At 44.5% G+C, this 14125-nt stretch overlaps 1 protein-coding gene across 2 annotated transcripts in view; it reads right to left on the reverse strand.

Annotated features, from left to right (window-relative positions):
• Nucleotides 1–14125, reverse strand: part of TSGA10 (testis specific 10) — a 100173-nt gene that overhangs the window by 36751 nt on the left and 49297 nt on the right. For both annotated transcript variants that reach the window (XM_040336342.1, XM_040336343.1), the window contains exons 12-14: nucleotides 13886–13932; nucleotides 8000–8168; nucleotides 3511–3621 (exon numbers count right to left, since the gene is read on the reverse strand). In XM_040336342.1, the coding sequence (XP_040192276.1) occupies nucleotides 3511–3621; nucleotides 8000–8168; nucleotides 13886–13932 (327 nt within the window). The remainder of the gene's footprint in view (nucleotides 1–3510; nucleotides 3622–7999; nucleotides 8169–13885; nucleotides 13933–14125) is intronic.

The following is a 14125-nucleotide window of genomic DNA, read 5'->3' on the forward strand; positions in this document are numbered from 1 at the left end:
TCTTTTGTGGCGCTGCTCAGGACCAAGGATGAGCTTGGCGTGTTATTTGGATATACCGTATTTATCGGCGTATAACACACACAGGCTTACCATTGCCATGAATGCAACCTCACCATTGCCATGAATGCAGCCTCACCATTGCCATGAATTAAGCCTCACCATTGCCATGAATGAAGCCTCACCATTGCCATGAATGCAGCCTCACCGTTGCCATGAATGCAGCCTCACCGTTGCCATGAATGCAGCCTCACCATTGCCATGAATGCAGCCTCACCATTGCCATGAATGCAGCCTAACCATTGCAATCAGTGCAGGCTTACCACTGCAACAAATGCAGCCTCACATGTGCCATAAATGCAGCCTCACATGTGCCATAAATGCATCTTCACATGTGCCATAAATGCAGCCTTACCATTGCCATCAGTGCAGCCTGATCAATGCCCATCTGCAGCCTTGGAGGGCAGAGGGAGGGGGGCGGGACAAGTGCCGACAGATTACAAACAGGAGAATCTCTTGTTTACTCTGTGGCCTCTTTAATACAAAGTCCCGCCTCCTATGATAGACAGAACAGTCATCCAATGGCATCCCAGGAGACGGGATTTCCAATAGAGACGCTGCTGAGTAAACAGGAGATTCTCTTCATGTAATCTGACGGCGCTCGTTCTGCCCCCTTTCTGTCCCCTCCAAGGCAGCACTGATAAATACGGTATATATCTTTTGTGGCCCTGGGGCCACAAACAATACATATATATCCAGATCCCCAGGGGGGCCATATTAAATCAACAGGGGGGCCGCATTTGGCACGCGGGCCAGACTTTGGACATGCCTACACTATGCGCTCACCTCCCAGGGAGACCCACACAAGGGTCAGGTAATGTCTTCCCCTTAGGGGTATCAATCCAGCAATTTGCTTTTCCACTGTCGGTACAAGGGTTTCTGATCCCTTATACGGTATTCCTCGCTACTCGTGGAGTAACATCTACTTAACAAAGATATAGATGACCTCTAATACAATGGCCGTGACAGACTACAACAAAATGGCCACCACAAGCAGTTTCTAATTGGCTGTGATACCTATAAATAACTATGCAATGGCACCAGACTCACACCTCTTGATAAAGTCACGTGTGCAGTGACAAAACGCGTTGGGCGGAGCCTGTGATGTCATTGCATACGATCGGGAAGCAGAGAGTGAGCCACTGGGGACACAGGGCCGAAGATCTGTGGATGTTTTAGTGAGTTTCCAGGGGAAATTGACCCCAACCACTCAAGCGAATCACCTGTGTGCACCAAGAATAGTGCATCTGTAAATGTGAGTTTAAACTGTTTATTTTAATCAATTATAGTGTTTTTATATAGTTAAACACTATGGGGAAACTGTTCCTGCTCTTGAAGAATCAACGTGGGTTGGTGCCATCTTGGCCTGGAGCTGGTCTGTCCATGCTCAAGACATGTCACCCTAGATCAGTGTTTCTCAATTTCAGTCCTCAGGCCCCCCCAACAGGTCAGGTTTTCAGGATTTCCATTATTTTGCACAGGTGATTTGATCAGTTTCACTGCCTTAGTAATCACCACAGCCTTTTCATCTGAGGGAAATCCTGAAAACCTGACCTGTTGGGGGGGCCTGAGGACTGGAATTGAGAAACACTGCCCTAGATGGTTGTCAAGGACGCCATTGAGTGCCAGTGTTCTATCGGATAGTGCCCGTGACGAGCTTCGCATGCGCCACATGGAACAGCACAACAGTTGATTTCACAATCAGCTGTTGTGACGGGAGACGGCGCCTGCGCACAATAGCCGACGGAAGAAATGTTTGTGTCAGATTGAGCGTTGTGCTGCCGAGGCGTGTTCATGATGATGAGGTGGCAGATTTGTACATGCTGGGGGCGGAATTTTAAATAATGGGCAGTGCTTCAAAGATGGAGGTGAATTTTTAAAAGATGGGAAGTGCTGCAAAAAAAATTCTGCTATTTTTCATGGACGCTTGCGGGGCGTCTTTAGTCAACTGAAGAGCAGGTTTGTCTATGTTGATGGACAGGTTTGCAGGGCGTATTTAGCTAACTGCCAGAAAAAAAAGCAGAAAAAGATTTGTTTTGTAGCACTGTTCATCTCGATCAATCTGACACAAAAAGATCTTGTGCCCCAAATACTGCCACTGTGCCCTCCGCCCGCCCGGCACTTACCCTGTCTCGGGTGGGCAGCGGATGACGGCGTCCTCTATGTCTTCTCATGCCTGCTCTCTCCTATAATTGGACACCTGATAGGCGGCGTCCAATCACAGCGCCTGTCGTTTAAGCCAATCAGCTGACAGGTAACAGACCCGACTACCTAATTGGCTGAGAGGTGGGCCAGTGTTCACCGTTTTGGACGCTAATTAGAGCTTATGGCTCTAATCAGGTGCTTCCAAAAAATACCCTGCAGCTGTAATTCAGGTACCCGGCGCCCGACAAGGGGCTGGACACCTGAAAAGGAGTTGGCAGCAGGGACCATAGATAGATTTATGCAATGCATGAGTCTATCTATGGTGAGAGAGAGGTGACAGGCGAGAGGGGGCGGCGCCCGTGCACCCTTTATGGACGCACCGCCGCTGCTGGAGGTTCCACCTATCTAACAACTTAACCTTAAACACAAGGGCATAGTTGGCCTAAAAACCGTTCGCCAAACAAAAAATTTTAAAACGTTTGTTTACCTTTCTTTATGGTCTGTGAAGCAGGCACTTCCTGGTCTGTCTGAGTGGGGCTGGGCGTGTCTATTTCTTTCCAGCATAGGGCTTCAGAATGCCAGGAGCTAAGATGGAAATGTCCATCGCTGTATTTTATAAAGTTTACTTTCTGATGAATTAAGAATGCTGGCGCCTAGATTTCTGGGACGGGTGAGTACATTATTGTACATGTACTAAGCGGGAGAAAGGATTGTTTTTAAAAAATGAATTTCGGGGGAACCACCCCTTTAAGCATAAATGTGTGTTTTAAAGTTTTTTGCAAATAAACCAAAAAACCTTGTCATTGCATATTACATTGCCTATCTATTTTCAATAAGTGCTCAATGTGTATCCACAGGCCAAGTAACACAGCTGTCTTTTTTTTTTTTACAAGACACCACAAAACCACACATGCATTCTTTTTTTACATATGTAGTGGGCTGGGGGCAAATGCATTTGTTTAGTTTGCCTATGGATGTTTGGATGCCATTGAAAATAAACTGTCACATACCACAACTCACATACACAAAAGGGTATGGTGTGGGCAAGATTACACACATAACATGCGTTAACAACAGTACCAGAGTGCGCATAATACTGTAGATAGGCCCAACACTTTGCTTTGAAGATTTTTTTTACAATGTTCCTGTTTTCAGATAAGGAAATCATGAAACAAAATACCTAGAAATTGAGAAATTGATCTGTTTATTAGCTGTTTGGCTTATGACTGAAATCACCCAATATCAAAGTGCTTAAAAAGATAACAATATAATATATTTGGCAAAATAAATTAAAAGCAATAAACTTACTTTGGAATTCACTGAAGTTTCAAGTCGGGCAAAATCTGTCCTAGCTCCCTGCAGTTTTAACTTCACGTCCTGAAGTTCATTTTGAGAGTCTTTTAGTTTATGGGTAAATGTCTAGAAAACATGAAACAATGCAATGAAGTTGCAGTATATCGATCATTGTGGTGTTAACTGGAATTCACAATGAATTTACTCAATCTTTCCTCCACAAAGCACACACACCAGAGGTTCAACTCTAAAAAGTTGAACAACTCCTAAACATTCTTAACCCTTTTGCTGCCAGAGCCCTTTTTTCTTTTTTTTTTTGCACATATGTTTAAAACATAATTTTAGGCCTAAGATTACACAAAACCCCCAAACATTATATATTATCTGAAAGCGGGCCTAGAGAATAAAATAGTGGTAGTTTGTGTGACATTTTTTATGTCACACAATATTACCGCAAAGGTAATATACAAAATACAAAAGACAAGGTTGCACAAGTAAATAGATACCCAACATGCCAAACCTTACATTTTTGTGCGCCCGTAAAATGGTGTCAAACCTCAGTACCCTATATTTTCTATAGGCGTCGCTTTAAACACCCCCTATAGGTACCAGTTTAGTGTTACGGAGGAGGTCTGGTGTTAGACTTATTTCTTTCCCTCTGGTGTGCGTGGCGATATGTAATATGTGTTTTGCAATTGACGTTTCCACGCATGGACACCTCCCGGCAAGTGCGTTTACGCTTGTGCTTGTGTATATTCTTTTTCATCACATGGGGACAAAAAAAGTCCCCTATGTGATGATATTTTTGGTGACATGTCTCCCCTATGATCTACTAAAGCTGGGTTCACACTAGTGCGAATTGAATGCAGGTTTTTCCACATCCAATTCACACAGCAGGAGATTGTGACCGGCTCTCTATAGAGCCGGTTCACATATCTCCGCAGCGGCACCGGTGAGATTTGCACAGGAGCCCTGTGCGTCTTTTGGTCTGTTTCAGGTCCAAATTCAGCCCAAAAATCTGGCTGAAATCGGACCACACAATAAACATTCCTCTGTGTTATCTGCAGCTCCCATTACTGTCTGACAGGGAACTGATGAGATAAGATGGCTAGTGTATTACTTTTGTTTTGGTTTACAATGTTACACTGAATGCTCACTGTGATTGGCTGCCAGAGTGATCATTCAATGAGGAAGGCTGAGGACTGGCTCCCAGTCATAGGGTTGGGAGCACATCTTTCTACAGACACCAGGTCACGGGGCTATGCATGGGAAGGAGCAGGGGAGATAGGAAACTCCAGGCAGTCCCCTGGATGTACAGGAGATGCCTTGCGTACAGAGGAGGTGGTTTTATGGACACGTGTAAGACACCGAAGGTAGGCAACTGGTTAAGATATGTTGGCTGGTGTCCCTGAGTGGAGATACCACTGATCATGATGAGACAGTCAGTGGCACATGGTGAGCATCATATTATCCCAATCAGACCTTCAATCATAGTCCCTGGCTGAGAGAAGTTTTCCAGTACCAATCTCCTTAGCAGCACTGAGATGTCATGTGACTAAATGCCGAGTGACAAAGGAAGTTAATGGAATATGTGAAAGGAGATGTCACGAAAAGCCATGTCCTTTAGGAAAACCAATCTTTCAACATTCTCACCAACAGTTTGGCAATATTGTATACTTTGAGACTTTTGTTTTAGCATTCTATGTAAGGGCTAATTGGGTATGCTTGCCCCCCAGGGCAAAAGGTTCTCAGCTCTCACTTGCATAAACATGCACTAGTATTTAAAAAAAAAATCAAACAAAAAATGACCAATAACAATCATACAGCAAAGTATAATAAAGTCCATTAACCAAAGTCTGGCCCTTTTCTATTAGGTTTGAACCCATGAATTTAATTTTTAATCCACCAATCACCACAGGACATTTACAAAGTCAGTGATGTGATCGATCTGGAACTACTCATAAATGTGTACAGTTACAGTACATGTGGTTAGATGCAGTCTGGAAATGTTATCAAGTTTGCGTGAATTTGTTTCAATACACAGGCTTCTATGTTGTGCGCCTGTTTTCTGAGTATATGCTTGAACTGATGTCCAGATGGTTAACACAGTTTCTCCTGTAAGTTATTCAATACCACTTACAATTTCCTTTGTGACTGATAGTCGCAATTTAAGATTATTGTCCTGGTAAATACAGTATAAACAATCATTTAACAGGTTTCATCACAGACCTGTGCTCTAGTACCATCTCAAACACACACAACCAGACTTTACATAATGTATAATTTTAATATATATTTTCGAAGCATATAAAGCAAAAAGAACAAAAAACACAAAGATCCCCAGAAAGCATAAATATATATAAAAAAAGAAGAAGCAATAGGTTTTTGTACTCACCATAAAATCCTTTTCTTAAAGCGGTGGTTCACCCTTATTAACATGTTTTTAGCATAAAATGAGGCATAGTAGCGCAAGCTACAGTATGCCTGTCTTTATTTTTTTATCCGACTCCCCGCGGGGAATGGGCGTTCCTATGGAGAGGGAAGGTGATTGACGGCCGGCTCTGGCACGTCACGCTCCCCGAAGACAGCCGGAACAGGTCTCGGCTCTTCACGGCGCCTGCGCACAGACTATGCGCAGGCGCCGTGAAGCGCCAAGTCCTATTTCGGGTATTTCCGGAGAAGCGTGACGTGCCAGAGCCGGCCGTCAATCATGCTGCCTCTCCATAGGAATGCCCATTCCCCGAGGGGGGTCATAATCTTGTCTCTACGATTACACTGTGAGTACCGGACTAAAAAAATAAAGACAGGCATACTGTAGCTCGCGCTACTATGCCTCATGTTATGCTAGAAGAAAACATTTTTTTTTTTTTTTTATTAATAGGGTGAACCCCCGCTTTAAGCCTCGTACTACACGATCGGATTTTCCGATGGGAATTGTGTAATGACAGACTGTTGTCCTAAAATCCAACCATTTGTATGCTCCATCAGACAATTGTTGTCCAACTTTTCGCCGACAAATGTTGGAAGGCAGGTTAATACATTTTCCGCGAACAGCGGTCTGTTCTCAGATTTTCCTATCGTGTCGTGTACACAAGTCCGTCACACAAAAGTCTAAAGTACAAACACGCATGCTCGGAATCAATGGTCACCAAACACGACATTAGCAGAAGGTGCCCAAAGGGTGGCGCTCAAGAGCTGACATTTCACATAGGACGTCACTACGTTCGTGTTTGTTGGCCGACAATTGTGTACGAGTCCACTGAAGGGCAAAGGAAGTCACATGGGCTTGTGTAATACTGCCACCTACTGGGAAATTGGCAAACAAGAAAAAAGTTGCTGTGCAAGCCTTGGATAACCCCTTCCACTCCCAGCAGGCCTTTGTTTTGTAGCAAAGCAGTACCAAGAGCATGATCATAAACACAGGATTGGGATCTGTGTCTCTAAATGGACTTCGAGAAAATGAATTTATGATTCTTTGTCCATTGAGGGACACAGGATCTCATAAACTGGCAGGATGTTCAAAAGCAGCCCAAACTGAGAAGGGGGGCCAGGGATGCGGCAAACGCCCAACATGAATACCAACTGGGGACTGTGTGATGCAGCAAATGCCCAACATGAATACCAACTGGGGACTGTGTGATGTGGCAAACGCCAAACATGAATACCAACTGGGGACTGTGTGCATCTCAGCAGCACAGGAGTCACCCAAAGGACAAATGCTTGAAGCTAGAAAAAAAAAAAAAAGACAATTTGACTAAATATATTTCCAAAAATCCCTGTTTTTTCGTTATGTCTGATGAGGCCTATATGGACTTTTTGTATTTGTTTAAACTCAATAGGAACCAAATGTGATGCCACAAGGTCAGAGTGATCAAACCAGTGAGGAGCCACCCTAAACATAACATGAAATTAGTCTACTGGATCCAACCAGGAGATGAAACAGAACAAACTATTACCCAACAAAGGACTCACAGCCTAAACAGGAGTAAAGGAGAAACCGAAAACAAAGGGATGGCCAGACTCCCTAGGCCACAGAAGGCTAGTGGTCCTGAACCCAAAATATTTTTTACATTAATGCATTCCTTGCGTTAAGGTAAAAAATATTTAGGCATCAGTGTTCCCCTCACCCCTCATTTTACTTACCTGAGCCCACATTTGATCCAGCGCTATGCCCTGGTCTCACTGGTTTTGCTGAGGCAGAGGGAGTCCTTGGCTCCTGCTGCTGTCAATCAAAGCCAGTGACAAGGGAGTGGGAATGAGGCAGAGTCCCGCTATTTGTGTCATTAGAAGCAGACAGCAAGGCTTGGGAGTGAGCCCATATCAGTGCCCCCACAGAAAGTGGTTAGACCAGAGTACTGTTGCTCTAGAACAACATAGTAGACCTATGATGATTCTGTCAAATGTATTTGAGAAAACAATTATGTGTATAATAATTTGATATGCAATAAATTGAATGTAGTCACACCTCTTTGTAGGAGAATAAAAAGCCTGATCTATTTTCTACCTGTATTTCCACTTTGCACTTGGATAGCTGGTCATGCAGACCACAATTTTCTTGAACAACAACTTCCCTCTCCCTTCCAGTGCGAGACAATTCATCACTAATCTCATCCAGCTGCCGACGCAGGCGGTGGATTTCCTGTTCATGGCTGCTTATAGTCTTTGAGGATTGCCTAAACAAAAAACAGAAATATAATTATTTTGAAGAGTTACAGCAAAAAAGCATTGTATAGAACAGTCAATCTCAGCCAGGTTTCCTCCAAAGGTTGTTAGGGGTTCTTTAAACATTGAGCTAGCTGACCTCCCACCTGATGGTGTCTACACAGTTCCAGGCACGGCTCCAGTGGAGCCTCTCCTCTTGTCTCTCAGATAAGTAAACATGGACTGTTAACTGGGTGGGTGTAAGGGTCACATTCTTCCATCCAGAGCCAGAGTACATAAACTGCGACAAGTCGGCTCTATTGCGCAAAACAAAGTACCTGTACATCGTTTCATGCAATAGATAGTGTGGACGCGCCCACGGCAAGAAGGACAAGTCAATGCATGTGGCCGGCAGACCCAAAGGCTGCTGGACACTCGTGATTGCTTCACAAAGAGGCAGAATGGGGATGTAATTAATGCGGAACCCTGTTCTGACAGAAGACAACATGGAGATCTGCTGTTCCTAGTAATCAGGAACAGCGATCTGTGTTATCCCGGTGAGCCCATCCCCCAGACAGTTAGAACACACCCAGGGAACACAATTAAGCCCTTGATCGCACCCTAGTGTTAACCCCTTCCCTGCAAGTGTCATTTATACATTGATCAGTGTATTTTTTTAGCACTGATCACTGTAATAATGTCACTGGTCCTCAAAAAGTGTCACCGGGGTCAGATTTGTCCGCCGCAATGTCGCACAGATTGCCACCATTACCAGTAAAAACAATAAAAAAATTGAATTAAAGTCCATAAATCTATCCCCCATATCCAACCTATATGGGGTATCCTAAGGCCTAAAAATGATTTCAAGGATTCCTTTGTGTAAAAAGGTTGATAAAGGCTGTTATAGAAATTCCTAAGATAGTCAAGGCAAGATCATTGTTGTAAAAGTGCAACTTTTTTAGATCTCTTTTCTGATTAACATTGTAAGAGTTGTCAGAGCGACATTACTAGTTCTCAAAGCTAGCATTTGTAGTTGTTAAGAGAAAAAAAAATCCTCATAAATGAGAACCAACAAGACAGAAAACTACGTGCAGTTATGCTATACCTGACCTCTATCAGGAAATTTGCCAACAGGTTTTTCACACTTACCCAGTTTTGAGCACATACCTCTAAATTGCTACTGTATGTAGATATCTCAGTGTACAGTAAATATTCGAATTATGATTAATTTTACAGGTGGGTGTGTATGTAACACACAGGCATAGTCTATAGTCAATTACAGGTATTTTAATTAACAGACAGCTATCAAAAATCTGAAATCAGTTTGGCCTGCCAAACCTCTGGTTGACCTTATATAGTACATTTTGTCAGACAAGCCATGCTAGGACTTGTAGCTCCACAACAGCAGGAGTTTCACTGTCTGTCTGCCAATAACTTAGCACAGTGATGGCGAACGCGTGGCATGCGTGCCACAGCTGGCACGTAGAGCCATCTCTGTGGGCATGCGAGAGGGGGATCAGGTTCGCGATGTGGAGTGCCAGCAAGCAGCAGTGAGGTGCAGGAAAACGAGTGCCCGAGTGAATGGGCGGCCCGCAGCCTCCGAGCGGAAGGTTACAGCCCTGAGAGCATAGGAGGGAGAGAAGTAATTAGCGGCGAAGTACAGGAAATGATCCGCCCAAGTGAGTGAGTGGGTGGCCTCTGTGCGGAAGGTTACAGGCCTGAGAGCATGGGACAGAGAGAAACAAGCAGCGGCGAGGTGCAGGGAACGATCTGCCCGAATGAGTGAGTGGGCAGCCTCGCAGGCTCTGCATGGAAGGTTACAGGCCTGAGAGCATGGGACAGAGAGAAGAGCTTCACCGCTTACTTGATGGCTGAAGAGGGGCGCAGGCGGACTGTGGGCCCTGAAGACGAGGACAGGCGAGAGGCGCAGGCTGTGAGGGAATAGAACAGAGAGCTCTCCCGCATCAAAGACGGAGACAGGTACCGGGCACAATTAAACACTGACTAGATACAGACAAAGATGGGCAGGGAGGCAGAGCAGGGATGGCAGAAAAGGACAGAAATAGAGGTCTCTCTCTCCTCTCAGCCCCCTCCTTCTCTCTTAGCCCCCCTCTTTTTCAGTCCCTCTCTCTCTGTCCCCTTCCCTCTGTCTAACACCCCTCTCACCCTGTTCCCCCTCTCTCTCAGCTCCCGCCTCTCTCAGCATCTCTCTGTCCCCCCCCTATCTCACACACTCCCCCTCTCTCTCTCACACTACCCCCTCTCTCTCACAACCCCCTTCTTTCTCTCTCACAACCTCTCTCTCTCTCTCTCTCTCACACACACACACACACACACACACACAACCCCTCTCTTTCTCTCTCACACACTACCCCCTCTCTCTCACAACCCCCTTCTTTCTCTCTCTCTCACAACTTCTCTCTCTCTCACACACACACACACACAACCCCTCTCTTTCTCTCTCACGACCCCTCTCTATCTCTCTCTCTTTCTCACACAACCCCTCTCTTTCTCACACAACCCCTCTCTTTCTCTCACAACCCCTCTCTTTCTCTCTCACAACCCCTCTATTTCTCTCTCACAACCCCTCTCTCTCACAACCCCTCTCTCTCACAACCCCTCTCTTTCTCTCTCACATCCCCTCTCTTTCTCTCTCACAACCCCTCCCTTTCTCTCTCTTTCTCACACAACCCCTCTCTTTCTCACACAACCCCTCTCTTTCTCTCTCACACAACCCCTCTCTTTCTGTCACAACCCCTCTCTTTCTGTCACAACCCCTCTCTTTCTCTCTCACACAACCCCTCTCTTTCTGTCACAACCCCTCTCTTTCTGTCACAACCCCTCTCTTTCTCTCTCACACAACCCCTCTCTTTCTCTCTCACACAACCCCTCTCTTTCTCACACAACCCCTCTCTTTCTCTCTCTCCCTTTCTCACACACCCCCATCTTTCTTTCTCTCTCACACACACCCCCATCTCTCTTTCTCTCTCACACACCCCCCATCTCTTTTTCTCTCTCACACACACCCCCATCTCTCTTTCTCTCTTACACACACCCCCATCTCTCTTTCTCTCTCTCACACACCCCCATCTCTCTTTCTCTCTCACACACCCCCATCTCTCTTTCTCTCACACACACCCCCATCTCCTTCTCTCTCACACACCCCCATCTCTCTTTCTCTCTCACACACCCCCATCTCTCTTTCTCTCTCACACACCCCCATCTCTCTTTCTCTCACACACACCCCCATCTCCTTCTCTCTCACACACCCCCATCTCTCTTTCTCTCTCACACACCCCCATCTCTATTTCTCTCTCACACACCCCCATCTCTCTTGCTCTCTCACACACCCCCATCTCTTTTGCTCTCTCACACACCCCCATCTCTCTTGCTCTCTCACACACCCCCATCTCTCTTTCTCCCTCACACACCCCCATCTCTCTTTCTCTCTCACACACCCCCATCTCTCTCTTACTCTCACACACACCCTTTTCGCTCAGCCCCTCCTCTCTCGCGAATTGCTGTGTTGGCACTTTACAACACAAAACTAACTTATTTATTTTAGTTTGGGCACTCGGGTTCAAAAAGGTTCGCCATCACTGACCTAGCATATTGGTCTTAGGTAAAAGAAAATACAAAGCTACTAATTTCAGTAAAAACCTGTAGTGAAACCAAAGCAGAATGAATGTTAAAGGAAATTACAGGTTATACTTTGAGTTTTAAAGCTGTTAGACCCCCCTTATTATCCCAAATTACACACCCACATACTTCAGGAGCTGCAGGTATCTAGGAACTCACCTGCATAAATAATGGACCTGCCCACCTATTAGTACATTTTGGACCAATATCTTTGATATTTATCCAACCTCGTAGGCACTATTATCCCTCCAGATCCCATGATAGAGCTTCTCAACAAACACCCTCCTGATATTACACGTCTAGCCCAATTTAATCTTTTACTACATGTCAGTACAGTCACAAAGAAAATTACCGATACTGCTAAGATCTGTTAAATGTCTGGACTTTGTCTGAAACTAAAAAATGAATCACATAGATCATGATACATGAAAAAAATGAGACCCTTCAACAAGATAAGACACTGACTGTCTATCTTGAAAATATAAGCAAGTGTGTTACTTTTAGATTGTAAGCTCTAACGAGCAGGGCCCTCTGATTCCTCCTGCATTGAATTGTATTGTAACTGTACTGTCTGCCCTAACATTGTAAAGCACTGCGCAAACTGTTGGTGCTATACAAATCCTGTATAATAATATTAATAAAAAATACTAATCTGTATATCTCACACAGAATCCATAATGTTTATAAATACAGTAACCAGTACATTTGTTATATACCAGGGGTTGGCAACCTGTGAATCACAGGCTACCTGTCGATTGCTGGTAGGTGACAGGTAGATCGGGAACAGGTCTGCACCGCCGACCCCCGCCTCCTACTGCTAGCTGCCGGTCTTCGCAATCACCCTTATGCGCCGTGCCTTCTTCCCCCCTCCCCTCCTCTGCCGCTGTCATCAGTAAACGGGGAGCGAGAGGCAGCACAGCCCAGGACGCAGGGTGGGCAGAGGAGCTGGCCAAGTTGACTTTTCTAGTTAACCGGCAGGTGATTGGTTGCTAGGTCCTAAGCAACCAATCACCAGCATGTTAATATGATGAGTCACTCAGCCAGCTCCTCCGCCTTCTGCCCAGAACTGTGCTGCTTCTCAGTCTCGTGTGCACAGGTAGGAATCGGATGCAATGAAATACTGCAATGGGAGGGAAGGGAAAAGGACACTACTGTGTGTGTGTAATGTAAAAGGGACAGTGGACACTGCTATGGGAGAGAAGGGGGTACTAGTGTGTGTGTTGTGAAGGGGGCAGTGGGTACTGCTATGGACAGGGCCACCCCGATAAAAGTGTCCTCTACCATCCTTCACATCACCCCCCCCCCAATCCAATCCCTGCATTCTGAGTGCAACGCACTCCTGATCCTTGCATTCTGAGCTTAACACACTTTTGAACCCTGCATTCTGAGCGTAGTGCACTTTCAAACCCTGCACTCTCTTGTAATATTTTTTTTTTTTGTCCACTGCAGTTCTCCATCTCTGTAAGGTTACCTACCCCTAACATCTTTTTACACAGGTGTACAGATCGGTATGCCCATGTGAATGAGGCTTAAAGTTAATATACCACTCATGTGCCAATTATTCTGATTTATTGTGTTAGATTGTCAGATGTTGGGTGTGTCATAATTAATGAGGCATTATTGCTTCTAGTCTCTAGGGAATAATAAATAAAAAAAAATCTACTTTTTATCCACTGTCCTCCAACCTGCACAAAGGAAGTAAATGCTTGCAGTGGGGGCTCAATAATTACGGAGAGTGTTATCATAAGACCTGTATCCTGCAAGGCAGATTCATTGCATATCGCAATCATTGCATTTTTTTCTAATCAAGGATTTGAAGAGGAGATTAAATTTTTTTTAAATACATCATAAAATACCTTATTAACTTATTATTTTGAATAGACAAATGTGTTTGCTACTTGGAATATAGTCTGTATAGACCTATATTCACATTTGAATTGTACTTCTGCAACATATCAAACTGCGGACTGAGCAATAATTTTATATAAAATCCATCAACTTTTTTTATGCTCAGACTTTATACAAATAGTATATTACAGATTTTATGACAAAAAAACCCGTCTGAAGCATGCAGCAAAAAAGCAAAACAAACATGTAAACGGAAGCTTACCGTGTAGAATCTTCCATTTCCCTGAGCATACGTTGTATAGTGCTTTCCTAAGAAATAAATAAAAGATTAATATTGTACAGGGTAAGTAACTACTGAATGACTCCAGACTGAATTCTAGAGGGATCAAGTTTAATAGAATTAAGCAATGGGTATCCTGAAGTATTCCCAAAGCAAAATAAATCAGTATATAGTATGTTACTGTAGTTACATTACAAAAAAACAAAACTTCTTATTGGCTAC

This window comes from Rana temporaria, chromosome 2, assembly GCF_905171775.1.
Source record: "Rana temporaria chromosome 2, aRanTem1.1, whole genome shotgun sequence".
NCBI classification, from domain to species: Eukaryota; Metazoa; Chordata; class Amphibia; order Anura; family Ranidae; genus Rana; species Rana temporaria.